General features: G+C 54.8%; 1 protein-coding gene across 3 annotated transcripts; it reads left to right on the top strand.

Moving 5' to 3' along the window:
- Nucleotides 1-336: 336 nt before the first annotated feature.
- On the top strand, nucleotides 337-26,887 carry TTC38 (tetratricopeptide repeat domain 38). Of its 3 annotated transcripts, XM_033233578.1 has the most exons (14): nucleotides 337-448; nucleotides 890-967; nucleotides 4,393-4,474; nucleotides 5,975-6,146; nucleotides 7,951-8,124; nucleotides 11,135-11,210; nucleotides 14,106-14,225; nucleotides 16,299-16,358; nucleotides 17,560-17,598; nucleotides 19,367-19,448; nucleotides 20,704-20,869; nucleotides 21,699-21,858; nucleotides 22,123-22,196; nucleotides 25,696-26,887. In XM_033233578.1, exons 1-14 carry the CDS (start codon nucleotides 416-418, stop codon nucleotides 25,787-25,789), a joined length of 1,410 nt encoding a protein of 469 aa, XP_033089469.1. In that variant the 5' UTR covers nucleotides 337-415; the 3' UTR covers nucleotides 25,790-26,887. The 3 variants fall into 3 exon arrangements, with proteins under 3 accessions (XP_033089469.1, XP_033089471.1, XP_033089470.1); XM_033233580.1 differs by lacking the exon at nucleotides 22,123-22,196; XM_033233579.1 differs by lacking the exon at nucleotides 25,696-26,887 and having other exon boundaries at nucleotides 22,088-22,174.
- The last annotated feature ends 263 nt before the right edge of the window (nucleotides 26,888-27,150 follow it).

The raw sequence follows: 27,150 nt of genomic DNA, 5'->3' as shown, positions 1-27,150 counted from the left end.
CTGACAGCAGCCGCCTCCCCGGGAGGGTCCCCTGCAGGGAGAAGCCCCTGGCGAGGGGAGGGGGTTGGACCGCGGTGCGCGCATCCCCAGGTCCGCGTCCCCGCCCTCTTGCCCCAGGCTCCAGTCCTTTGGGGGCAGGCGCGTGCACTGGGGGCTCACGCCAACGCGCCCCTCCAGCCTGGCCCGGATTCCTGCAGCCCAATGGCAGGGGAGTCCGCGGACCCGTCGCGTTACAGAGTAGTCTGGCCGGGCCCGGATCTTGGACCACGGCGGGTCTGTCCGAAACCCACCAGTGAGCAAGCGGGAGAGCGCAGCCACCCCGCCCCGCCCCTTCCGCGCCCGCCCCGCCCCTCCCCTCCCCTCCCCGGAAGGCCGGGGTGTCCGCAGCTCCCCGTGGACTCCGACCCGGGGCAACATGGCCGCGTTCTCACCTCTGCGCGACTGCCAGGTACACGGAGGCTGCCCCCGGCCAGGTCCCCCTCGGGCCCCGGGTGTTGGGAGTGGCCTGGTGCTGGCGGAATGGCGGGAGACATGGCCTGGGCGCCGGGCGCAGGGGGAGCCCTGGGCGCACGGGCGCGTCCGCGGCAACACCTGGAAGGGACCCGAGGCCCTTCTTGTGGAGTCCCCATTGAGGGAAATAAGAGGCGCCTGTCAGGGTATTCGGGAGACCCCAAGACCTCCTAAAAATCGTAGCTCACTGGGCGTGGCGTGGGACGCAGGGAAGCCCGCAAAGGTGAGGGGCTCCTTGGAATCAGCCCGGGACAGGGAGCTTGAGCCCATCTTGCAGATGAGGAAGGTGGAGGTCAGCGGGGCCAGGTGACTTGTGTGTGTTGAAGTTTGAAGGGCTCCTGGGAAGAAAGCCCTGCTATTCCCTCCTTCCTGTCTGTAGGCCTGGAAGGATGCGAGGCTCCCGCTCTCCACCACAAGCAATGAAGCTTGCAAGCTGTTTGATGCCACGCTGACCCAGGTATGCCTGCCTAGAGAGGCCCTGGCCCCTTCTGTGGAGGTCTACGAGAAGGTTTTTGTTTGTTTGCTTTTGTTTTTGAGACGGACTCTCACTCTGTCGCCCAGGCTGGACTTCAGTGGCGCAATCTTGGCTCGCTGCAAGCTCCGCCTCCCGGGTTCACGCCATTCTCTCGCCTCAGCCTCCTGAGTAGCTGGGACTACAGGTGCCCGCCACCGCGCCCGGCTAGTTTTTTGTATTTTTAGTAGAAACGGGATTTCACCGTTGACAGGGTGGTCTCGTTCTCCTGACCTTGTGATCCGCCCGCCTCTGCCTCCCAAAGTGCTGGGATTACAGGCGTGAGCCACCGTGCCCAGCCTGGGAAGGTTTTTAAATTGGGGAATGCTTTTTAAATTGCACCATGACCTTAGCAATAGATGGCAGTACATCTGTGCTCTCTGTACTGGAGGACGTGGGAGCGTGGGGACATATCTCTGCCGCCCACAGTGTCCTGAGAGGGCCTCTGCACTCACCCTCCTTCCCCAGGACTCTTGAGTGGTGGGTGGACAGCAGTGGGTGCCATGGGGATGTTTTTTGAGGGTGCTGGCCTCCTTGGGCCTCCCCTTGTGGCCTGCTGAGGGTCTGATATAGGGCTCGGCTACTTAGGACATGGTATCCTGTCCTGGGATGCATCTGTGAATATACTGTCTTCACCTAGACTGTGCCAACACCTTCTGCCACGTTACCAGTCGTTTCTCTACCCATGAAGGGTCCTATAGTTTTAGAACTAGGAGAAGTCTCAGAAGATCCAACTAGTTTGTTTGACAGGTAGGGGAACTGAGGCTCAGAGAGTTCAACCTACTTGACTTGAAGGTTGTCCATGAATTAGAGGCAGAACCAGGGTGAACCTGGGCCTAACTACACTGATAGAAAACTAAAGCTGGCGTTGGCATGGGCGGTGAGGGCCCTGCATACTGACTTCATCCACATAACATGAGGACCCAGGGAGCTCTTAGAAGCCTACTGGCTGAACAAGAGAGGACTGATGGAATGCTGTGAGCTGTGCCGTGGGTGCCCCTCCTGTTCCCAGCCTGCCCTGCCGAGGGACTCTGCTGTGGGCATCTGAGTTGTTTATTTCTGTTTCACCTGGCTCACTTGCCCTTCCTGTACCTCGCTGGCCTCTTTAGAGTACTCAATTTGTTTTTTGTTTGAGATGGACTCTTGCCCTCTTGCCCAGGCTGGAGTACAATGGCGCAATCTTGGCTCACTGCAACTTCCGCCTCCCAGGTTCAAGTGACTGTCCTGTCTCAGCTTCCGGAGTAGCTGGGATTACAGGCACGCGCCACCACGCCTGGCTAATTTTTTGTATATTTAGTAGAGACGGGGTTTCACCATGTTGGTCAGGCTGGTCACAAACTCCTGACCTTGTGATCCCCTGGCCTTGGCCTCCCAAAGTGCTGGAATTACAGGCGTGAGCCACCACGCCCGGCCCCTAGTACTCGATTTGTTAACACCACATCCCCAATCAGTGGTAGCTCATCCTCCCAGCCTGTGCATATTTTGTCCCATGTATTAGTGTCTCTGTGCTGTCCTGTGTTAGAACTTCAATTCTTTAAATCTCTGTGCCAACCCTCCTCTATCTTGTCAAAATGTTTGTGTAGCCTATAGTCCCAGCTACTTGGGAGCCTGAGGCAGAAGGATTGCTTGAGCCCAGGAGGTTGAGGCTGAAATGAGCTGTGATTGTGCCACTGTACTCCAGCCTGGGCAACAGAGTGAACCCTGTCTTAAAAAATATATATATATATACACACACACACACACACACACATACATACATGTACTAATTCTGTGTAGCTGTAGGTTAGATAACTGAAAGGGCATATTTTAAAATCCAATGCATGATTATAGGTCTAGGACTTTTTTTAAAAAGAGGCATTTGAATAAAGGACCAGGTACCAATACACCAAATTGTTTAAAATGACGATGGGCTGGGCGCGGTGACTCACGTCTATAATCCCAGGACTTTGGGAGGCCGAGGCAGGTGGATCATCTGAGGTCAGGAGTTCGAAACCAGTCTGGCCAACATGGTGAAACCCCATCTGTACTAAAGATACAAAAAAATTAGCCGGGCATGGTGGTGTGTACCTGTAATCCCAGCTACTTGGGAGGCTGAGGCAGGGGAATTGTTTGAACCAGGGAGGTGGAGGTTGCAGTGAGCCAAGATAGCACCGCTGCCCTCCAGCCTGGGCAACAGAGCGAGACTCTGTCTCAAAAAAAAAAAAAATAGCCAGGCGCAGTGTGCACACCTGTAATCCTGGCTACTAAGGAGGCTGAGGCAGGAGAATTGCTTGAACCCTAGAGGCAGAGGTTGCAGTAAGCTAAGATCGTGCCATTGCACTCCAGCCTGGGCGACAGGGCAAGATTCTGTCTCAATTTAAAAAAAAAAAAAAAAGATAAGTTTTATCTTTCAGCTTTTGTGTCTTTCTGACTCTCTAAAATGAATGTTTACTGTGACTATTTTTAAAACGAATGAATAAGAAGCAGGAATGTTCCTGTCGTGACCAACTTCAAGGCTCCTGTTAGGGCGGAAGAAGCCGATGTGTAGCAGGTCACCTGTCAGGAGGAACTTGCCCTTTATTTTTCTTTTCTCTGTCACGCAGGCTGGAGTGCAGTGGCGCGATCTTGGCTCACTGCAACCTCCCAGGTTCAGGCGATTCTCTTGCCTCAGCTTCCCAAGTCTCATCTGCCCAAGTCGCTAGGACTACAGACATGTGCCACCATGCCTGACTAATTTTTGTATTATTTGTAGAGACAGAGTTTCGCCATGTTGGCCAGGCTGGTCTCAAACTCCTACCCTCGTGTGATCCACCCACCTTCGTCTTCCAGAGCGTTGGAATGACAGGCGTGAGCCATTGCACCTGGCCAGAACCTGCCTTTTCATGTTTCTTTTTTGGAAATGCAGCATCCCTAGCCTTAGAAAGTGTGCCTCGAGTGATGCGTATTTCATTTCTTCATATAAAGAAAGTTATCAGCCAGGTTATGCCTTCTTTGGGTTAGAGTCCAGAAAACACTTAGTGTTCTACAAAGAAAAACAAATCTGGATTCATTTTTATTTTTTGTTTTTTGAGACAGAGTCTCTGTCATCCAGGCTGGAGTGCAGTGGCGCGATCTTGGCTCACTGCAGCCTTGGCCCCCCGGGTTCAAGTGATTCTTATGCCTCTGCCTACCAAGTGGCTGGGACTACAGGTGTGCACCACCATGCCCCACTAATTTTTGTATTTTTAGTAGAGATGGAGTTTCAGCATGTTGGTCAGGCTGGTCTCGAACTCCTGACCTCAAACGATCTGCCCGCCTTGGCCTCCCAGAGTGTGAACCTGGATGTAGAGCCTCACCTTTGCTAGAATGATCCAAGGGCTCCGTGAGGACTTGTTTTGCTTTTCCCATTTTAGTATGTAAAATGGACCAATGACAAGAGTCTCGGTGGCATCGAGGGCTGCCTGTCAAAGCTCAAAGCAGCAGATCCGACCTTCGGTGAGTAACACCTTCCCTGGGTGGAGGGACCCCGCTTGACGCAACCAGCCCCTCTCTCTTTCCTTTATCACAGGCACACAGTTGGGATGGGGAAGGCAGGTTGGGTGGCAGTAACCAGGGTGGCGTTTGCACAGAGGGAGAGAAGATGACAGCACCTTTGTATTTGGAAAAACAGTTACTTCCATAAAGATGCCAGGTTCTAATAGGCATTTTTCTTGCCTTTTCTCTGATTACCATCAATTATTGAATAAAGATGCTGATCTTATTTCTCAGATGACGAAACTGAGGGTTGGCAAGAGTAAGACCGTACTTAAAGCCACCCAGCTGGTGGTTGACAACTGGGATTAGATAAGCTTCCTGAATCCAAGGCCCAGATCCCTGGAACATGAGAGGTGGCTGCTGCAGCCTCCGTCAGGGTACCAGTGAGACCTCATCTAAGTGGCCAGGGTGAGGTGGTCACCGATGGGTGACAGGCTGGCATCCAGGCAAGCCATGTGTATAGCGGGCATGGGAAGCCAGCACAGTGCATTGAAGGTGGGTGGTTCCAGGGTGCAGCAAGGTTCCAGGCCTGGGGGAAGGGCTGATGAGGGGACAGGGTCTTGTCACGGTGGCAGGGACCCCCTTCTCACCCTGCTGCAGCCTGGTCAGATTTAAGGCAGGGGCTTGTACTGCCCTGGAGAGGAAATACAAGGAAATAACTGGGGGAGAATGGAGAGCCAAACCCAGTCGTGGGGAGCCAGGCGCCAGGGGTGGGCTCGGACTCTGAGCAGACCTTGAGCCCTGATCAGGGGCCTTCAACCACCTGAATCATCAGCTGGGCTGGGCTGGGCTGAGCTGGGCTGGGCTGGGCTGGGCTGGGCTGGGCTGGGCTCGACTATCAGAATCACCAGCTGTTTTCCAGGGGCCACATGGGTGGTCCTCGCACTATGGTTGGGTCTTAGGTCCCAGGCCTGAGCCAGTGATCAAGTTCCAAATGCCAATGGACACCCTGGCCCTCCCAGAGTGTGGCCTGGGGGCCTGTACTCCTGCCAACAAGGCTGCTGCAAGGGCCACAAGGCACACACCCCCACCCTAACTTTTAGCATGTGTGAGCAGCACAGATGGGATCATGACTTCTGTGCTCCGGGGCCTCCTTGGTCCAGACCGTCATGAGCAGCATCCACTGATGCCTCCCGGGAGCCGTGTGCTGGCTGTGTGATAGTGGCCACTGATGAGCCTGCAGGCAGATGCTAAGTGGCTCATCCAGTGAAGGGGAAGGTGCTTTAGACACTGGCACTCAGCACAGTGCCCTCACTAGACAAATATTCAAGGGTGCCTTTAGGCTTGCCATTCCCTCCATGCTTGACAAGCACCGAGGCTGAGTTCTGCAGTCATCAGGGCCACAGTGCACAGCCTACTGCTGCCTGGCTGGTCCCTCCTGGGACATGGGGTGTCTCTGTGACATATGGAGTCTGGGTTGGGCTGGGCTGAACCACCAGCTGTTCTCTAACCTCCCACCAGTGATGGGCCATGCCATCTCTACTGGCCTTGTACTGATTGGCACTGGAAGCTCCGTGAAGCTGGACAAAGAACTGGACCTGGCTGTGAAGACAATGGTGGAGATTTCAAGAACCCAGCCGCTGACAAGGCGGGAGCAGTTGCACGTGTCTGCAGTAGAGACATTTGCCAAGGGGTGAGGGGCCTCCCTGAGCCGGGACCTGGCATCCTGAGGCTGTGCTGGGGGAGTGGCAGGGTATCCCTTTCCTGACGCCCTTGGGAGCAGGGCGGGGTGGGAGAGCGATTCTCTCCTCACCTCTTGAGATGCTCTCACGGAAAATCACATCCTCTTTGCTTCCCCATCCTTGGTGGAGTGCTGAGTGAGGAAGCAGTTGGTGAAGATTCCCAACTTAGTGTTGAAAGTAACTTACTTTGGCCAGGCGCGGTGGCTCAAGCCTGTAATCCCAGCACTTTGGGAGGCCGAGACGGGCGGATCACGAGGTCAGGAGATCGAGACCATCCTGGCTAACACGGAGAAACCCCGTCTCTACTAAAAAAATAAAAAAACGAGCCGGGCGAGGTGGCGGGCGCCTGTAGTCCCAGCTACTCGGGAGGCTGAGGCAGGAGAATGGCGTAAATCCGTGGGGTGGAGCTTGCAGTGACCTGAGATCCGGCCACTGCACTCCAGTCCGGGCGACAGAGTGAGACTCCATCTCAAAAAAAAAAAAAAAAGAAAGTAACTTACTTTGTTTCATTAAGTAAATTGTGTATTATTTTCCTTACAAAAATAATAGGGTCACACTACAGAAATTACTAGGTTAGGGAAGACAGAAGAAAACATGCTTCTTCTGGTGGGAAATAAACAGTCAAATCAAATCTTCACCCATATGTTCCTTGCTCTTGCACTGGTTTTCACGTCATCCCCCCACTGCTCCCAGCTGGTTCCCTCGTTCTCTGGGACAGCCCCCATATCTGCTCAGGCAGGTGAGATGCCCTGCAGAGTTAGATGACCTTAGCCGATTGTGCAGGGGCTCAGGGATTCCGAACCCGGAGACTGGGGAGGTGCTGCCTGGTCTTCCTGGTGAGTCATCCCAGGTGTGATTCCACCTCGAAGACTTCCTGCATGTGTCTGACCGTCTCCAGTGGGATTATCCTCGGCAATTTGTTAAACCAGTTTTTTTTTTTTGTTTTTGTTTTTTTTTTTTTTGAGGCAGAGTCTCGCTCTGTCGCCCGGACTGGAGTGCAGTGGCCAGATCTCAGCTCACTGCAAGCTCCGCCTCCCGGGTTTACGCCATTCTCCTGCCTCAGCCTCCTGAGTAGCTGGGACTACAGGCGCCCGCCACCTCGCCCGGCTCGTTTTTGTATTTTTAGTAGAGATGGGGTTTCACCGTGTTAGCCAGGATGGTCTCGATCTCCTGACCTCGTGATCCGCCCATCTTGGCCTCCCAAAGTGCTGGGATTACAGGCTTGAGCCACCGCGCCCGGCCCAGTTTTTTTTTTTTTTCAGTTGAACTAAACAGTAAAATTTCCCACTGGGTTTTCAGTTTTCTGATTCATAACCTAACACAGAAATTGATATTTATTTATTTATTTAGACAGAGTTTTGCTCTTGTCACCCAGGCTGGAGTGCAATGGCACGATCTCGGCTCACTGCAACCTCTGCCTGCTGGGTTCAAGCGATTCTCCTGCCTCAGCCTACCAGGTAGCTGGGATTACAGGCACATATCACCACACCTGGCTCATTTTTATATTTTTAGTAGAGATGGGGTTACACCATCTTGGCCAGGCTGGTCTTGAACTCCTGACCTCATGATCCACCTGCCTTGGCCTCCCAAAGTGCTGGGATTACAGGCAGGAGCCACCACGCCCGGCCAGAAACTGATTTTTAAAAAAACACGTCCATGTAGACCATGACATTGGTGAGAAACGATGCCTCTTACATTCCCCGTGTGGGTGGACTATGTGTTCAGTGTTGGTGAGAAATCTTTCTCGGTTTCCAGGAACTTTCTGAAAGCCTGTGAACTATGGGAACAGATTCTCCGGGACCATCCAACAGACATGTTGGCCCTGAAATTTTCCCATGATGCTTATTTTTACCTGGGCTGTCAGGAACAGATGCGAGATTCTGTTGCTCGAGTTTACCCCTTCTGGACACCTGACATCCCCCTAAGCAGGTATGTGCCAGCTGGAAATCACATTGTTTCTGTTTCTTAATCTCTCTGTTCTGCCCTAAAAATATGGTGACTCTCTTGGGCCTGTCCTAAAAATAATGGGACCATTGTTACTATTCTCCTAGTTCCATCAAGTTCAAAGGCTTTACTTTCTTCATTTGATTTTCATCCCACCTGTGAATGAGGTAGTACCATTATGTATTGGTCAGTATGGGATTGTTTTTGCTGCAGTAACAAACATCCCCTGGTTCTTCTTCCCCAAAGCTTATTATAGCAAAGGTTTATTTTTTACTCATACTACATGGCACCTTAGGAGGGATGAGGGCTCTGCTGCCATGTCCTTGTCTGCATCCAGGATCCCAGCTGATGAAGCAGCTGCCCTCTGGACATACCTGTCACTAAGAGGGAAAAGCAAGCTTTCCTGGGGGGGCTTACAGTGGCAATTAAAGGTTTAGAATGAAAAGGATACCCTGCCACTCCCAAGTCATTGGCCAGAACTGATCACATGACCTCGCCCACCCACAGGAGACCAGGAAGTACAGTTCTACCTTGTGCTTGGGAAGAGAAGGAGGCCTGGAATGTGCATGAACAGCCCCAGTGACCACCACACAGGAATGACTTCACTGCAGCTTCATTACAGGATAGTTGTGAGGTTCAGAGAGGTTAATAAGCTGTATTATTTAGTCAGCACCCTCCACAGAAGCCCAGAGAGCTCTGAGACAGAGAGATAGAGATTTATTTTAAGGAATTGACTCATGTGAGTGTGAGGGCTGGCAAGTTCAAAATCTGTAGGGCAGGGCAGCAAGCTGGAATTGCTGCAGGAGTCAGCATTAGCCTCGCATCTGGAGGCAGTCTGCAGGCAGAATTTCTTCTTCTAGGGGCCTCAGTCTTTCTCTTAAGACCTTTAACTGATTGGATGAGGCCCACCCACATGGAGGGTAATCTGCTTTACTCAAATCACATCTAGAAATAGCTTCACAGGACTGGGCACAGTGGCTTATGCCTGTAATCCCAGCTCTTTGGGAAGCTGAGGCTGTAGGATTGCTTAAGCCCAGGAGTTCGAGATAAGCTTGGTCAACATGGCAAGACCCTGTCTCTACAAAAAGAAAAAATAAATGAAAAAAGTTAGCCAGGCACGGTGGCATGTCCCTGTAGTTCCAGCTACTCAGGAGGCTGTGATGGGAGGATCTCTTGAGCCCAGGAGTTTGAGGCTGCAGTGAGCTGGCAATCATGCCACTGCACTCGGCCTGGGCAGCAGAACAAGACTCCGTCTCTAAAAGAATATATATTTCACAGCAACATCTAGACTGGTGTTTGACCAAACAACTGGCACCATGGCCCAGCCAAATTGACACATAAAAAATTAACCATCATAAGAACCTAGTAGTACCTGTCACACAGTAAGCATACAAGAAATAGCTTAAGTCTTGAGGATTAAATGACCCCAGTAAACACACGATACATATATATATATATTTTTAAAGATAACTCTGGAAGCCAGTGCTTAAGAACATTGCTTCAATGAATAACAAAAACTAGAATCAATCTCCTTGCACAGTAGTGAGGCTAACATCTTCGTCTCAAACAGAAGCCCCATTGCTCTAGTTTGTTTTAACTTAACCCCAAGAAATCACAGGAAAGAAACCTGTTTCATGTGTGACCACCCTAGATACTCGGGTGTGCAGTTGCAGATGAGATTGGAAGTGTGGGCTGGGCGCGGTGGCTCACGCCTGTAATGCCAGCACTTTGGGAGGCCGAGGCAGGTGGATCACCTGAGGTCAGGAGTTTGAGGCCAGCCTGGCCAACATGGTGAAACCTCATCTCTACTAAAAATAACAAAATTAGCTGGGTGTGGTGACATGTGCCTGTAATCCCAGCTACTCAAGAGGCTGAGGAAGGAGAATCGCTTGAACCCAGGAGACGGAGGTTGCAGTGAACTGAGATTGTGCCACTGCACTCCAGCCTGGGCGACAGAGCGAGATTCTGTCTCAAAAAAAAAAAAAGAGAGAGATTGGAAGTGTGCAATTATTCAGTAGTGTCTTCCAGCCCATCCTGGGCTGGGCCTGCGCTGAGGGTGAATTGGACAGACAGGTCCCAGCCTGTAGAAGCTCCAGGTCTGAGGAGGACCCAGCTGTCCACTGAGTGCATTCGAGGCCAGCCTGTAGGAGCTCCGGGTCTGAGGAGGACCCAGCTGTCCACTGAGTGCATTCCAGGCCAGGCAGGGGACCGTGGACAGCACTGAGGAAGCCAAGGAGGAGCTGCTGACAGCCACAGGTCACGGAGGCTTCCCAGGGAGGTGCCCCTGGGTCATGCCTCTGGGTGGATGTCACCATGCAGACAGGAGGGAAAGAACCCTTGTTATTCTCAGTGGAGACCCGTGTTGATTCTTAGAAGGTAGGATGCTAATTGAGGAGCAGGGCCGCTCTCTGTGCTGGGTTTGGGGATTATTGTGCGGATATAATGTTCATCTTGCCCCTCACCAGTCTGAAGGACGGAATTGCTGAAAAGCACAGAGCTTGGCATGGAGTTGGAGGTTGTGTCCGTCTCCTGTGGCTGCTATAGCAAAGGGCTGCAAACTAGGTGGTTTGGAGCAGCACATAGGTACAGCTTTGAGGGCCAAGAGTCCCATCCAAGGTGTCAGCAGGGCCAACGCCCTCAAAGCCTCAGGAGCGGGTCCTTCCTGCCTCTTCCAGTGCCTGGTGGTGCCCAGAGTTGCCTTGAAGTCCCTTGGCTTGCAGCTGCATCACTCTGCCTTGGTCTTTACCTACCTCCTTCCCTCTGCATCTGTGTCTTCACACAGCCCTCTTCTAAGGATGCCAGTCGTTGTGTTAGGACCCACCCTAATCCCGTATGACCTCCTCTAAACTTGATTACCTCTGCAAAGACCCTATTTCCAAAAAAGGTCACATTCCCAGTACTGGTGGTTAGGACCTCAGTGTATCTTTGTGGGGACACAATTTAAACTGCTACTTGTCCATCATTTTGTATTCTGAGATATTTTTTCTGTGTTTAGCTATGTGAAAGGCATCTACTCTTTTGGCTTGATGGAAACCAACTTCTATGACCGGGCAGAAAAACTCGCCAAAGAGGTAAGTGGGTCCTTCCCAAGGTGCCTGACCCCTCGGGGAACAGCTGTCGGGTGGACCAGGGCATGTGAGGGGCACCATTCATGTGTGACCCTGGTGAACCCCATCCCCGCTCTCACTTCCTCAGAGAGATTGGGGAGCTCAAGTTAGTGTGAGCAGCTGCTGCCTGCCAGGGGCTGTCATTCACCTGTGGCCCCCCGAGGTCCCCAGAGCCACGTTCCTTAGCTAACACTGGTTCCACATCTACAGATGAGGTTGATGGGGTACAGGGAGTCGGGGTCAGCCCACTCACTTGGGGTTGCACTGAGTGGCAGGTCTGGGCTCCCACCAGCTCTGCCTGGCTCCAGCGCCCACATTGCTTTGCAGGGACAGGAGTTTGTAGGAGGCAAAGTGTAAATAAACGTTGGCTCTTCCTTCCTGAACTTTGCATTTCTAAGCATCGCTCACGGCACCAGAGGTTCAGGGAGCTGAGTGATGATGGCCAGTCATGACGATTGCTGGGCGCCCATGCGTAACTGGTCCCAGGGCCAGATGGCAGGCTTTAGCTGTCAGGCATGGGGCGCGGGTGGTCTCATGCTCTGGGGGTCCCTCTCCTGTACTTCTCTTCTTGCAAGATTGGAAACTGAGGCCCATGGAGGGGCTGCCATGCACAAGGGAGTGACAGCTGCTCCTGTGCCCAGCTCTGTGTGGCACTTTATATGTGTCTGCTTGTGTCCACACAGCTCTGCCCACGTGATGTTCAACTCCTTGTTGCCCAGATGAGGGGCCCGAGGCTCAGAGGCCAAGGCTAGAACCTGCCTAAGGCCACATGGCTCAGAGATGGCAGAGCCGGGTTCCACCCAGGCCACCTGGCAACGGCTGTCCTTTCAGCTGCCTGCTCCAGGCCGCGCCTCCCAACATCCTGGCTGGGGTTCTTCCCCCAGTAGTTACCCTAGTCGGCCTGCAGCACCCTCCCCAGGAGACAGCACTGGGGCCCAATGGTCCCTGGGCTCTCTGAAGACTGCTCTGATTATAGAATCTGAGACTTGTGTCTTGAGTGATATGTTCTTGGCTTTAACTCTGAGTCAGGGCTGGTGGGGGACCCGAGTGGCTCTCTGGCAGTCTTGGTTCTATGGCCTGGGTGACCAGACACCACATCCAGGGATCAGCTGTAGGACAGTCCCTTGGAGACCATGGCAGCTGGGCCCTCCTATGGGTGGCATCCATCTGGGCACCTGAGAGCTCCTGAGACAGTTGGAGAAGCTCTGGACAAGAGTAGCTGTGGCAAACCAGATGTGGCAAGTCCCCCCCATGCCTTGCAAGGAGCAAGAAGTGGTGGATAGGGTCCATTCCTGCTCCGTTGATCCCCTTTCGCCTCCTGTCCCTTGTCTTGCAGGCACCAACTCTTTGACTTCAACACCAGCACCCCACAGGCAACTACTGGGCAGGAAAAGGGGGCTGTGATGGGGCCAGGGGTGATAACACATGGGCCATGTGTCTGCAGCCCCAGGCCAGTGAGGGCAGGAGGAGCCAGGGCAGGAGCAGGCAGGCAGCAGGCACAGGCACAGCCACAGAGCTTGGGGACCTGGAGCTCCAAATGGCTCGATGGGTGGAGGCTTAGGGAGGAGGCAGCAAGCCGAGGAGCCAGGAGCCAGGACTGTAGAGGAGCAGGCGAGGACTGGATTCTGCTGGGCCTTGTAGCCTGGGAATGCAGTTTGGACTCCTTCCCAGGGAACCATGGTGGGGCTCCAAGAGAGAGAGGAAGCCAGTCAGCCCATCAGAGCTGGTGACAGCCACCACCCTTCACTCCCTCCATGCATGAAAGCAGCATGCTTCGCAGGGTCTCATCTCAGGACCCCGCGCCCAGCCTGCTTAGACTGTGCCCAAGTGTCCTGTGCTCAGAGCCCCTGCCCCGGGGGTGCCCACAGTCCCCTACAGACACGCTTCCTTTCCCTCCGTTCCCACATAGAGTGGACTGGGCGCACGAAAGCTGAGTGGTGGGCAGAGAGGCAGGGCTTGCTGGGGCCGACCTCCTGCCAAAAGCCTCTCCGCAGGTGCTGGGCCAGGGCAGAGGAACGTGGGGCTTCTGGACCCCTGCGAAAGGCGTGGGGAGACTGAGGCAGTGGGGCGGGTGGGAACTCATGATTTGGCATGGGGGACCTGGGCGCAAGCCAGGCAGTGGGACTTCTGTCAGCCTCCGTTTACTGCTCCATTTTCCAAGCTCCGCCTGGGACTGAGTAGATGCTTAGCAAACATGAGCTGAACACATAAATAGAAGAAAGAAACAGCTAGGCGGGGAGGATCCTTCCATGAGTCCAGCCTGCCTCGCGGGTCGCTGTCAAGCTCACAGGTCATGGGAGCGGCTGTTGTCATGACCTGTGATAACCTTAAAGCCAGCTGTTTCTGCACGCAGAAAGCCACGTGTCCTCACATAGATGGTAGTGGGAAGAGACAGCCACAGCCACTGGAGGACTTGACAGTTCACACCGCATTCACATGGGCAGTAACCGCTTCCCTAAGAGGAAGGCGGCATCCGTGGCCTTCCTGGCAGCAACTGAGGCCCAGAGAGGGCGGGCATGTTTTGCAGGCACCTTGGCTGTGTGCAGAATGCTGTGGGCTTGGCTCTGAGCCCTGGCTTTGGAAAGATCCTGCCGCTGTCCTGCTGGGTGAAGTCGCATAGCCTCCCTAAGTCTCAGCTTCCTCGTCTGTGAACCGGGCAGCGAGGCCTGTGAGCTGGTGTGCCTGGGCAGGCAGGAAGCGGTGCTGATTGTCAGTGTTTTGAGTCAGAGCCCTGTCCCCCCACTTGATCCACCCCATTCCACCCAGGCCCCTCTTGCCCCTTAGAGACCTGTCATCGCCTGCCCTGGCAGCCTGACTGATTTGCTGTATCTGGAATCCTCTTCCCCGCACCCTGTGTAGGCTTTATCTATTAACCCGACAGATGCATGGTCGGTGCACACCGTCGCTCACATCCACGAGATGAAAGCAGAGATCAAGGATGGGTTGGAATTCATGCAGCACTCAGAGACCCACTGGAAGGTAAGATGCTTGTCGGTGGCTCACCTCCCTGGGAAATGCAGGGCGTCCCCTTGAGTTAGGCTGAGGCTTTATGGACAAGAGTTACGGGGCATGGTTCCCTCTCCTCCTTCTCCTGCACATGCCTCAGGTGTTTGGCTGCTGAGCAGAGCACAGTCAAGATTCTAGTCCCCACCCCAGGCCTATACCTTGCCCTAGCGACTCCACTGAGGGTCCAGCCCAGACTCTTCTGTCCTCACAGGGCCTGGTCAAGAGGAACGATGAGCCTCCTAGAAGCGCATGAGCGACACCGTGACAGGGACCCTCTGTGGGATGTGGGAACCCAGAGGAAGCATTAAACTCAACTGGACTTGGGGAGACAGTGGCCAGGGAAGGTGTCCTGGAGGAGGCCACCTCTGAGGTGGCTACTGGAGGATGAGCAGGTGTCTGCCACACAGAGGGGGAAGATGGAGAGCATCCCAACCGTCACCAGCTTGAGCAAGGCTTCCAAAGCCTACAGTGGCCTGTGAGGGAGAGGAGAGCTGCACAGTTTGGTGTCCTAGAACCCGGGTACAAGGCAGACATGGGCCGTGCAGGAGGCTTTGTCAGTCCCTCTTTCCAGGGGAGGCAGAATGGTGTCCAGGCAGAGGCGGACACGCCTGCAGAGGCCTCAGAGAAGGAAAGGCTAGCGCCATGGTGGAGGTGGGCCCTCTGGACAGACAGGGCTGCGTCAGGTGAGCCTGTTGGGCTCAAGGGAGATGGGACCTCCCCGGGGCGGGACACAGGGTCGCTCACTCAGCGTTAATTGAATACCCGCTTTGTATTTGGGGTCAGCAAGAAATCAGGGAAGGGTGAGCACTTGGCTCCCAAGCAGGGGCTGTGCGGTGTGAGCCACACAGTGGAGGACCCTCGGGCCTCCAGATCCAGCTCTGTCAAGGGGGCAGCTGTCAGGGTCCCTTCTCAGGGACAGTGAGGTTCGTTTGAGGTTTTTGAGTGCTGGGCACTGTCCCTTGTTGAGGATTACGAGTCCAGTCTCCCGAGCTTGGACGTACCCTAGCAGGGGCCAGCTCTGAGCCCAGCACAGGCCCTGCTTTAACACCGCTTCATACTGAGGGCGGCCTAAGGGAGTCACGGACGTGCCACCACCCCCCCTGGCTCTCAGGGCTTTGCCAGCACCTGTTGGAGTTTGGCCCTGGGCCTGCTGATCTCTGCAGGTTTTTTGGTTTGGTTTGGTTTTTTTTTTTTTTTGAGACAGGTTCTCTCTCTGTCACCCAAGCTGGAGTGCAATAGCACAATCAGGGCTCACTGCAGGCTCGACCTTCTGGGCTTAAGCAATCCTCCCACCTTGGCCTCCCAAATAGCTGGGACTACTGGCGTGTGCCACCACACCTGGCTAATTTAAATTTTTTTTTTATTTTTTTAGAGAGACAAGGTCTCGTCCCTGTGTTGCCCAGGTGGGCCTTGGACTCTTGGCCTCAACTGATCCTTCTGCCTCAGCCTCCCAAAAGTGCTGGGATTACTTCCTCTGCGCCGGTCCTGGGGCTGCTGCTCCCCAGCTCAGGCAAGCAGGTTGGGAACCTCCCCTAGCCTCCGTTTCCTCCTTGGTAAATGCAGCATAATAGTCACTGCCCTTCCAAGTGGAAGAGATTATGTGGCTGGAGGCACCCAGCACAAACACAGAATATTGTTTCCTGCACTCAAAGATGATGGTTTCTGTGGCCGGGTGTGGTGGCTCACACCTGTAATCCCGGCACTTTGGGAGGCTGAGGCGGGCGGATCACCTGAGATCAGAGGTTTGAGACCACCCTGGCCAAGATGGTGAAACCCTGTCTCCACCAAAGATACAAAAATTACCTAGGAGTGGTGGTGCACACTTGTAATCCCAGCTACTCAGGAGGCTGAGGCAGGAGAATCACTTGAACCCAGGAGGCAGAGGTTGCAGTGAGCCAACATGGTGCCACTGCACTCCAGCCTGGGGGACAGAGCCAGACTTTGTCTCAAAAAAAAAAATGATGGTTTCTGCATTAGCACAAAACAACATTTTTTTTTTTTCCCATAGGCCTTCAGACTTTTCATAAATTCTTTTTTTTTCTCCAGGACTCTGATATGTTGGCTTGTCATAACTATTGGCACTGGGCTTTATATCTGATTGAGAAGGTAAGGTGGCCGCCTGTTTGCACTGTCTTATCCTGTAGAAATGCCAGAGGGAGAACGATTTTTCTGGCTTTTGTTGTATATTCACATCCCGTGGAGCCCTGATGCAATGGAGCATTAATGTTTCCAAAGAGCGTTCCAGGCTTGACCTGTTGTAGGGAGTTTTCACTGTAGAGGCCGGGAAATCATGTCTGTGGTGTATAACTTGTAGAGACCATTCAGAGCAAGTGCCTGTGGCTGGAGCCGAGAGCCAGACCCCCACCCCGCAGGGTGTACCTGCCTGAGCCATGAGATCTTCCAGCGGGAGCTAGGGTATGGGGCATCTGCTCGTGACACCCTTGACCCCAGTGATTCCGCTGCAGGGTTCCATGTGCCAGACTGTCACTTCCAGTGCTCTTTATCCTGCACGAAAGCTAGAAGCTCCCTGAATGTCCAAAAAGTGAGAAATGCTGAGAACATGAGGGCCCTGTCATGACATAAGAATGTGATGATATCGTGTCTGGAAGACAGCACAGAACCCAGCTAAATGTACAGGAGAGGAAACATACGCAGAAAAGAGAAAGGCGGCTGGGCGCAGTGCTCACGCCTGTAATCCCAGCACTTTGAGAGGCCCAGGCAGGCAAATCACCTGAGGTCAAGAGTTTGAGACCAGCCTGGGCAACATGGTGAAACCTGGTCTCTACTAAAAATACAAAAATTAACTGGGCGTGGTGGCGCCTCCCTGTAGTCCTGAGGCTGAGGCATGAGACTCGCTTGAACCTGGGACACGGAGGTTACAGTCAGCCCAGATTGTGCCACTGCACTCCAGCCTGGGTGACAGAGTGAGACCCCATTTCAAAAAAAAAGAAAAAAAAAAAAAAGACTAGAAAGGAATACATGAAAAAGCTTACAGCAGTTAGTATGAGCAATACCTATATTAACCTTTCCACTAGGAGAGAGAATGCTTCCACAGCAACTGTTTCTTCATTGGTGGCGGCACAGGTACTGCTGTCCTTTCTACACTGGGGAACCAAAGGTCCGGTTGAAAGTGGGTTCACCTTCTCCCATCCCAGTGCCACCAAGACACTGCCCATCCCCCTCTGAGAGGAGGTGGAGGCCTGAGGCCATGTGCTCAGGGGGCTTTGGCCTGGCCATTTTCAGTTTACGTCCCAGTATTACGCTTTGCTGTCTCCAGAGTTTAATCAGGAGAACTGTCTTCTTCCAGGGCGAATATGAGGCCGCGCTGACCATCTTTGATAGTCACGTAAGTTGCACTCACACCGTGTTCAATTTGTTGTAGCGTTTTGCCTTTGAGTCTCAAAGAGACCAGATCTTTGAGTTCTTCAGGATTGTCCCAGCCAGAAAAACAGCTGGAGCAAGGACATGTTTCTTGTGTAAGGCCTCATGGGATTAATTTTGCCACGAGCAACGTTGTAACCCTGCCTATGCTGGGGACAGTGGTTGGCCCTGCTCACCCCAAGGGTGCTGGTAGATTTACACATGTAAGGGCCTCACCTCTGCCATTGTGGACTCTCCTCCAGCCCTTTCAGATCACTTTTCTTTGGTAAGACAACTAGTCTACCCACAGGAATTTTTTTTTTTTTTTTTTTTTTTTGAGACAGAGTTTCGCTCTTGCTGTCCAGGCTGGAGTGCAATGGGGCAATCGGCCGGAATTTTTTTTCTTCACTATAATAAAATAAAAATAACATAAAATTACGTGTACAAGGCTGGGTGTGGTGGCTCATGCCTGTAATCCTAGTACTTTGGGAGGCTGAGGCGGGTGGATCATTTGAGGTCAGGAATTCAAGACCAGCCTGGCCAACGTGGCGAAACCCTGTCTCTACTAAAACTACAAAGAATGAGCTGGGCATGGTGGTGGGCGCCTGTAATCCCAGCTACTCGGGAGGATGAGGCACGAGAGTCACTTGAACCCAGGAGACAGAGGTTATACTGAGCCAAGATCACGCTACTGCACTCCAGCCTGGGTGACAGAGCGAGACCTTATCTCAAAAAAAAAAAAAAAAAGAAGGGTACAACTCTGTGGCATTAAGTGCATTCACATTGTGCAACCATCACCACCCACCATTTTCAGAACATTCTTCATCTTCCCAAACTGAAACCCTATACCCATTAAACACTAACTCCCCATTCCTCCTCCCCGGGCCCAGACATTCTTTTGAGAGGGGGAAAAAGAAAGCCTGACTCCCAGCTCCAAGGACCCCAGGGATGGCTTCATCATAAAAGCCTGGAACCACAGAAATGCTTGTGATCTGGGGATCTAAACGTCAGAGAAAAGCACACAGTAATTTCCCTTGGTCAGGAAGTTGTAGTAAGAAATGAAGGGTGGGCCGGGCGTGGTGGCTCACGCCTGTAATCCCAAGCACTTCGGGAGGCTGAGGCTGGTGAATCACCTGAGGTCAGGAGTTGGAGACCAGCCTGGCCAACATGGTGAAACCCGTTTCTACTAAAAATACAGAAACTAGCTGGGTGTGGTGGTGGGCGCCTGCAATCCCAGCTACTTAGGAGGCTGAGGCAGGAGAATTACTTGAACCCAGGAGGTGGAGGTTGCAGTGAGCCGAGATTGCACCATTTGCACTCCAGCCTGGGCGACAGAGGGAGACTCGCCAAAAAAAAAAAAAAAAAAGAGAAGTGATGGGTGACATACTCCAAGAACTCGAGGTGGCCTGTTCAGCAAAGCTGAGTCTAGAAACGTGATCAGGCAGACAACCCTCACACCAGTGTGGTCTGAGGCCCGGGGGTGAGAGGTGGCAGATGCTTTGGGCCTGGTCCGGGCCCTGGGTATGCAATGCAGTGGACTCTTTCTTCAGGTCTGCCTGGTGACCCCTCTAGTGCTTGGAGCAGTCTACACCCCAGGCAAGGGTGATGGGCCTGTTAGTTGAGGTGATGGGGACAGTGGCAGAGGGCTTGCTCTATACGGGCCCCACCCCACCTAGACAGGCTGACCCTAGCTGTGCCTGTAGCCCCCTCATCTGGCCCACCGGCTGAGCCCGCCTTGGCACCCTGTCTTCCAGATCCTTCCCAGCCTGCAGGCCAGTGGTACCATGCTGGACATGGTGGACAGCTGCTCCATGCTCTACCGCCTGCAGATGGAAGGTAGCCACCCTGCAGCCTCACTGGCTTCTGCCTCTTCCTCTCACATCATGAGGAAGGGGGTGCTGTGGCCTAGGCCCAGGGCTGGGCAAGAGCTCATGGGTGAGCCGCTCCAGGCCCCTCTTCAGACCTGGCCACTGCCTTGGGTACCGCTCTGCAGCTGCCTCCCAGCTGGCCCAAGCTGGAGGGGATGCCCAGGCCACACTGCCCTTTCTAACAGTTCCTACCGCTCCTCCATGTAGAAGCCTCCAGCTCTGCACCCAGGGCGGCACCTGCTGTGCTGTTCCCATTGCCGGCCTGCCAAGCCTTCGGGGCACTGGTGGCACCTGGCCACCTGTCTCGGTGCCACCTCCTTTCCTAAAACATGAGAGAGTTTCTCAACTCCCTGGGATTGTAGACAGGTTTCTCAACCTTGTCATGCTCTGCAGGTAGCCTGGAGGGACCAGCCACAGCTCTGGGGGCTGCCGAGGGCTCCAGCCAACCACTGGGGTGCCAGATGGTTCTCCCCTTACCTCAGGCTCAGCAGAGCCATCTGGAACCACAGAGGCCTGGGCTAGGCCCTGGGTCAGCAGTACAATGAGGGGTGCAGGCCTGGGCTGAGCAATTCAGGAACCTGAGGGAGTACAAGGCAGGCTGTTTTAGAGATTCAGAAGGCTTCCTAATGGAGGTGAAATGTGAGCCACAGAAGCATGTGTGGGGCTTGCTGGGCAGAGACAAGGGAAAGAGTTACACTCAGAGAAAGCAGACCACCCAAAGCTACCGGGACATAGAAGCCAGCAGCCTCCTGCAGAACAAGAGGCCAGAGGGCAGGCTCGATGTGGTCAGATCAGGCAACAGCAGGCTGAGGGGTGCAAGAACCAGGGAGCCCACCCGTGGGAAGGGCAGGCTGAGGCTGCAGACCCAGAGAAAAGTGGGGAGCCCGGGGCATCCATGGGGAAGCTGGGGGTTGTGTGGGAAGGCCTGGGGATCCAAGAGGCCTGGGGTTTGTCAAAGCAGACAGAGGTTTTGTTTAATAACCTTTGACACTTTTTAAAATATGCTTCCTACTTAACGCGTCCATGGCTTCTATAATTAAACAGTCCTAACAGAGGCCTAAGCACAAGGCCAGACGCTGCCTATGGCCCTGCCTACCTCCCCGGCCTCTCACCTGGGACAAGGTCATCAGGGCCTCCAAGGGAAGCACTGTGGGGGAGGCCCTTGCACAGGACACACCCCAGAGCCTCATTCCAGGCCCTGGGTCTCCTCCTCATGTCCTCAGGGGTGTCTGTGGGCCAGCGGTGGCAGGATGTCCTGCCTGTGACCCGGAAGCACAGCCGAGACCACATCCTGCTGTTCAATGACGCACACTTCCTGATGGCATCCCTGGGTGCACACGACCGCCAGACCACACAGGAGCTGCTGACCACCCTGCGGGACGCCAGCGAGTATGTAGAGGGGACCTTCTTGGGGTGGGGGTCCTCACTCTGCCGAGAGGGTGACGGGGTGCTAGGGCCATGCCGAGACCTGTTCAGTGCCTGCCCTGCCTGTGAGTGCAGCAGGGGGATGCCCATGGAGGCTGCTCCCAGGTGTGCACCCCTATAGATATGCGTGCCCTGGTGCAGACCCCCGAGGTGTGTGCACCCACAGGTGTGTGGCCCACAGCTGTACAACTGGTTGCCCCAAGACACAGAGCTGCCTCCATCCCCATTGTGGGTATGAGATCCTCAGGGTCACAGGGCTGCCTCCTGTGGAGAGGACACAGTGAAGCCCTGAAACCAGAGACACCTGCTGCTTAAAGGCCCTGAGGTCCTGGATGGGGTGCTTCTCTGGTCTGAACCTCAGTTTCCCCATAAAATCAGGGATGGTGCCTGGCAAGAGCTGGTGAGGGCTGACCTGGGGGACCTGGGCTGCCCTGCCCATTCCCTTCTTGGGGTGGTGATTGCCTTGACTTGCAGTGCCAGGCCTTTGCCTGTCTTGTCAGCAATCACGACAGTTCTATTAGACTGGCACTGTTATGCCTGCTTCACAGATGAGCAGACTGAGGCCAGAAGGTGGGGGATCAGGTAGCTGGAAATGGGCGAACTCCAACCCAGGTCTGAGCTTAGTGCCCTGTGCCGTCCCCTCGATGGGCTGCCCCGCCTGTCACCTCACCTCATCAGCGTGGCATGTGTCAGGCACTGGGCCAGGGACACCTCGCTGAGGAAGAAATGGCCCTGCCCCTCCTGGATGTTCTGTGATGGGCAGGCAGCTGAGGGCACTGTCTTGGGTTCTCAGATCTCCAGGGGAGAACTGCCAGCACCTCCTGGCCCGAGATGTGGGGCTGCCCCTGTGCCAGGCCCTGGTGGAGGCTGAGGACGGGAACCCTGACCGCGTCCTGGAGCTGCTCCTGCCCATCCGCTACCGGATCGTCCAGCTCGGTGGGAGCAATGCCCAGGTGAGCCGATGGCTGCCAGCCGGGGCGCCAGGGGACTGGGCCAGGGAGTCTGGGCACCCTGTAGCCCCCAAGTCTCTCCCGTGGTGTTGGTGCCCACAATGTGGATGTGACTGTGTCTTTCACGCTCCCGCCCTGTAAGTTGGTCATAGAGGGTGTGGCATCAACACCACTGTCTCCCTGGAGAGCAGGCAGCCCACGGTGGGCGGGGGCTCACCTCCCTCATCCCGAGGTGCCGGAGCCTCACATGCCCAATTGATATTTCAGAGAGACGTCTTCAACCAGCTGCTGATTCATGCGGCCTTAAACTGCACCTCCAGCGTCCATAAGAATGTGGCCCGGTGAGCTCCTGGCCCCTGCCCAGCACTCCTGACTTTCACAGGCTCTCCCTGCAGACCTCGGGAGTGCCTGGAAGCCCCACCACCCTTAGCCTGAGATGCTCCTGCTTCTGAGGCTGTGAGGTTGGGAAGCTGTGGGGAATTTGGTTCTCCTTTGTTAGCGGGCTCAATTTGACCAAGTGGAGCCAGCTCGACCCCGGGTCCAACCTCCCACCCTCCCCAGCCCACTCCCTTTTAGCCATGCTAAGTGACCCGAGTGCGCAAATACGTCCTGCTCTTTCAGGTTCCTGGGCCTTTGCACGCTTGGAACACCCTTTCTCCTTTCGCACCTGGCTGACACCTAATGCTCAGACCTCAGCTCATTTCTCTTGCCTGCCTGCGCTGGGTGCCGAGAGGAAGCAGTGAGCAGGCACACCAGGCACTGGCTACTAGGAGCCCATCTGTAGTTGGGGGAGCGACAGGGAGCAGTCAGTCCCACAGACACACGTAAACTCACACTGAGGGAGCAGCAGCTGAGGGCACACCCGAAAGTGCAGTGGGTTTAGCCAGGCCAGGCATGGGGCTGGTAGGAGGGTGGCATAGCTGGAGGGTGAGTGTTAGGAGGGTGGCGTGGCTGGAGGGTGAGTGTTAGGAGGGTGGCGTGGCTGGAGGGTGAGTGTTAGGAGGGTGGCGTGGCTGGAGGGTGAGTGTTAGGAGGGTGGCGTGGCTGGAGGGTGAGTGTTAGGAGGGTGGCGTGGCTGGAGGGTGAGCGTTAGGAGGGTGGTGTGGCTGGAGGGTGAGTGTGTTAGGGTGGCGTGGCTGGAGGGTGAGTGTGTTAGGGTGGCGTGGCTGGAGGGTGAGTGTTAGGAGGGTGGCGTGGCTGGAGGGTGAGTGTTAGGAGGGTGGCGTGGCTGGAGGGTGAGTGTTAGGAGGGTGGCGTGGCTGGAGGGTGTTAGGAGGGTGGCGTGGCTGGAGGGTGAGCGTTAGGAGGGTGGCGTGGCTGGAGGGTGAGTGTGTTAGGGTGGCGTGGCTGGAGGTGAGTGTAGGAGGGTGGCGTGGCTGGAGGGAGTGTTAGGAGGGTGGCGTGGCTGGAGGGTGAGCGTTAGGAGGGTGGCGTGCTGGAGGGTGAGTGTTAGGAGGGTGCGTGGCTGGAGGGTGAGTGTTAGGAGGGTGGCGTGGCTGGAGGGTGAGTGTTAGGAGGGTGGTGTGGCTGAAGGGTGAGTGTTAGGAGGGTGGTGTGGCTGGAGGGTGAGTGTTAGGAGGGTGGTGTGGCTGGAGGGTGAGTGTGTTGGGGTGGTGTGGCTGGAGGGTGAGTGTGTTGGGGTGGCGTGGCTGGAGGGTGAGTGTTAGGAGGATGGCGTGGCTGGAGGGTGAATGTTAGGAGGGTGGCGTGGCTGGAGGGTGAGTGTGTTGGGGTGGTGTGGCTAGCGGTTGAGTGTTAGGGTGGTGTGGCTGGCAGGTGAGTGTCATGAGGGTGGCATAGCTGGCAGATGAGAGGGTAGGGGAACTCCAAGGAGCCCCCACCATTGCCAGCAGCCTTGGTGCTTCCATGGCCCGGCTGGCCTCCCTCCACTCAGGCTGCTGAGCCCTTGGCCGGCGGCTGCATAGCCCCTGTATGCCTGACGGGCGACTTTGACACCTCTCCTTGCCCAGGTCCCCCATGACCCTCAGACATAGGTGAAAGGAAGAATAGAGGAGCCATGGGGTGCCTGGTGGGGAAGGTGTGCTGTGAGAGCAGGTGGCAGCCCGGGGCCACAGGAGGCCCTTGGCTGGTGACAAGCCCAGTGGTTTAGGCGCAGGTGCACCAGCGCAGCTCCCTCCAGGCAGGGTTACCCAAACTGAGCCGTGCAGGTTCTGTGGTACTGATGAAACAGGTCTAGCTGGCAGCACTTGAACCGCCTAAAACTGTAAAATGTCTTGGACGCATGCTCCTTGCTTTGCCCTTACATGGCCATAGACAAAACCATGCATGTTTCTTTAGTGGTTAAGCCCCTTGGGGAGCTCAGGCCGTGGTGTGGGTGGGAGTTGGTGCCTCTGGCAGCAGCAGTGGGGAAAGTGGCTGTGTGGACAGGACTGAGGGTGGACCTGGGGTGAGCATCTGGGGGGCAATATGGCGGTGCTGATGTGGCCTTCCCCAAGGCCCAGTCGGGGAGAGCAGGCTGCATGGGGAGCTGACCGCAGTAGGAGGTGTGGGGGGTGCCTTCTCTCCAAGTCCTGTCCTGCCACCAGGCAGCATCCATGGGGCCATCAACACAGGTCACCAGCCCCCAGGGTGGGAAACCTTCCACCCCCAGCCATGGTGCCCCCACACACTGAGTGCCTTGCCCCAGCCCTTTTACACCACCCATGCCCTACAGAACCACTGTTGTCAGATGTTTGGGGACTGTCTTAGTCAGTTTGGGCTGTTACTTTAAAAGTGCCACAGACAGGCCGGGCGTGGTGGCTCATGCGTGTAATCCCAGCACTTTGGGAGGCCAAGGTGGGTGGATCACCTGAGGTCAGGAGTTCAAGACCAGCCTGGCTAATATGGTGAAACCCTGCCTCTACTAAAAATACAAAAAATTAGCCGGGCATGGTGGTGGGTGCCTGTAATCCCAGGTAATCAGGAGCCTAGGGCAGGAGAATCACTTGAACCTGGGAGGTGGAGGTTGCAGTGAGCCGAGATCACACCACTGCACTCTAGCCTGAATGTCAGAGGGAGACTCCATCTCAAAAAAAAAAAAAAAAAGTGCCACAGACTGGGCGACTTGCACAGTAGGCATGCATTGTCTCACAGTTCTGGAGGCTGGAATGTCCAGGATCAAGGCCTGGCTGGGTTCAGTTGCTGCTGAGGCCTCTCTTCCTGGCTTGTGGACAGCCATTTTCTTGTTGTGTCCTCACATGACCTTTCCTTTGAGTGCCAGTTCTTTCACGTCTCTTCTTTCTTTCTAAATTTTTTTATATTTTTAGAGGCAAGGTCTCACTCAGTCACCCAGGTTGGAATGCAGTGGCGTGATCACAGTTCACTGTAAACTCAAACTCCTGGGCTCAAGGAACCTTCCTGCCTCATCCTTCCATAGTGCTGGGATTACAGGGGTGAGCCACCACATCCACCTCTTCTTATAAGGGCACTAATCCCATTCACAAGGGCCCCACCCTCATGACTTAATCACCTCCATGAGGCCTTGTTCCTAATACCATCACCTTGGGCATTGGGCTTCAACATATACATTCAGCCTGGACACAGACATTCAGTCCACAGCAGGGTCTTTACCTCAGAGTGTACCTGGACTTCCTCTCTTCCAGCCTGGGTTTTCCCCACTCATACCTGTTCTGCCCCATCTTGGGTGTGGCTTCCTGCACTGGAGGTCTGTGCCCTCCCATCCTTACCTCTCTCCAAACTGAGGCCAGGCCTCCTGCCCCTTGCTATTCCCTCAGTGCCGCAGTCCAGCCTGCCTGTGTTCTGCCTTGGGACCAAGGGACCACCAGGCCCCACATCACTCTAGAAGGTTCTGCAACAGAACCTCCATGTCTGTTTCCACAGGAGCCTTCTGATGGAGCGTGATGCCTTGAAGCCCAACTCGCCCCTGACCGAGCGGCTCATCCGCAAGGCGGCAACTGTCCACCTCATGCAGTGAGCCAGCCTGGCCGCCTCCACCCTGCGGAACCTCGGTGATGGCCTTGCTGCGTCCAGTCAGCTTGCTGCACTGGGTTCGGATCAGGAGACGGCTGGAGCCTGTTGGTTAGGGCTGTTGGAGGGTGATCTTCAGTTTTACAGGAAGGGGGTCAAAGGTTAATTTTAAATGTGATTCTAAATCTCCTTTCAGTCCTTGAGAAGGGCCAATGTGCATTTTTCAGCAGTCACAGCCAGTGCGAGTGCTGCTCTTTCCACCTGCCTTGCAAATTCTGTTTCCCAGGGGAATGTGTCTACTGCCTGGTGGTTCAAGGGTTGGAAGGCAGGGCGGGGGTGGGGGCTGATTCCACTAGGACAGGTCTTCCAGAGGCAGCCAGCCTCCCAGCACCGCCTGTCCCCTTCCAGGCTGCCCTTTCCCTTATATTCTACACAGGCTCTGTCGTCTCATTGTGGTGGTATCCCATTTTTCAGGTGAGGGTACCAGGGGTAGGGGAGTGGCCTGCCCAGGATCACACTACGAGAGGCCCCCACCTGCTGCCTTTGGGCTCAGCCCCCTGCTGCTGCATCCACCGCCCTCCTTACAGATGAACATGCACATGAGGTCCTCCTGCTATCTCTGGGGCGAGTCTTGGAGCCTCCTGCAGGGCTCTGTTGGTGCTGATTTGGACCCGTTTCTCTTTTTAAACTGCACATCATAAGGCTTCATGTCTAGCATGATTTTAATCATAAATGCACTTTTGAGATGCAAGGATTGAGCTCAGAGCTGCTGTGTTGTGGCAAAACGCAAAGTGCTGTGATGTGTGGCTGTGACAAGCCTGGAGTGGGCCCTGTTAGTGCCGCCTCTGTCTCCTGCTTCCCCACTGAGCACCTCCTGAATGTGCTGCTGACTCAGTTGTGCTGCTTTCAGCCTTCCTGTGAGGGGAGGTCCCAGTGCACAGATGTTTTTCAAGTTCCTCAGTTTGTACTGAAATGAGGTAGGGATTCATCAGGGCAGGAAGCAGGCCTCCCGGAAGAGAGGAGGCCTCCAAATCTATGGAGTCCCCACAGTGTGCTCAAGCCCAGGCAGATTTCTGTGATTAAAATCAATTATTAATCAGTTCCTTCAAGTCTTTGAGCATCTATGGTGCAGGCCTGGGCCTGGGTCCTGGGGAGATGGCTTCTCCCTGAACTTAAGGTAGGTGGGGCAGGCCAGGCGCAGTGGCTCACGCCTGTAATCCCAGCACTTTGGGAGGCCGAGGCGGGTGGATCCCCTGATGTCAGGAGTTCGAGACCAGCCTGGCCAACATGGTGAAACCCTGTCTCTACTAAAAATACAAAAATTAGCTGAGCATGGTGGCGCACATCTAATCCCAGCTGCTTGGGAGG

This window comes from Trachypithecus francoisi, unplaced genomic scaffold (genome assembly GCF_009764315.1).
Source record: "Trachypithecus francoisi isolate TF-2019V2 unplaced genomic scaffold, Tfra_2.0 Lachesis_group14, whole genome shotgun sequence".
Taxonomy (NCBI): domain Eukaryota; kingdom Metazoa; phylum Chordata; class Mammalia; order Primates; family Cercopithecidae; genus Trachypithecus; species Trachypithecus francoisi.
This window is presented reverse-complemented; position numbering and strand designations above follow the sequence as displayed.

What these genes read in the sequence shown, in the direction of transcription:
- TTC38 (XM_033233578.1), top strand. Translation starts at nt 416, where the DNA reads ATGGCCGCGTTCTCACCTCTGCGCGACTGCCAG. An exon ending in CCTGACATCCCCCTAAGCAG is followed by an intron (nt 8,125 to 11,134) that starts GTATGTGCCAGC and finishes TTCTGTGTTTAG; the next exon opens with CTATGTGAAAGGCATCTACT. An exon ending in TCGGTGGGAGCAATGCCCAG is followed by an intron (nt 21,859 to 22,122) that starts GTGAGCCGATGG and finishes TTGATATTTCAG; the next exon opens with AGAGACGTCTTCAACCAGCT.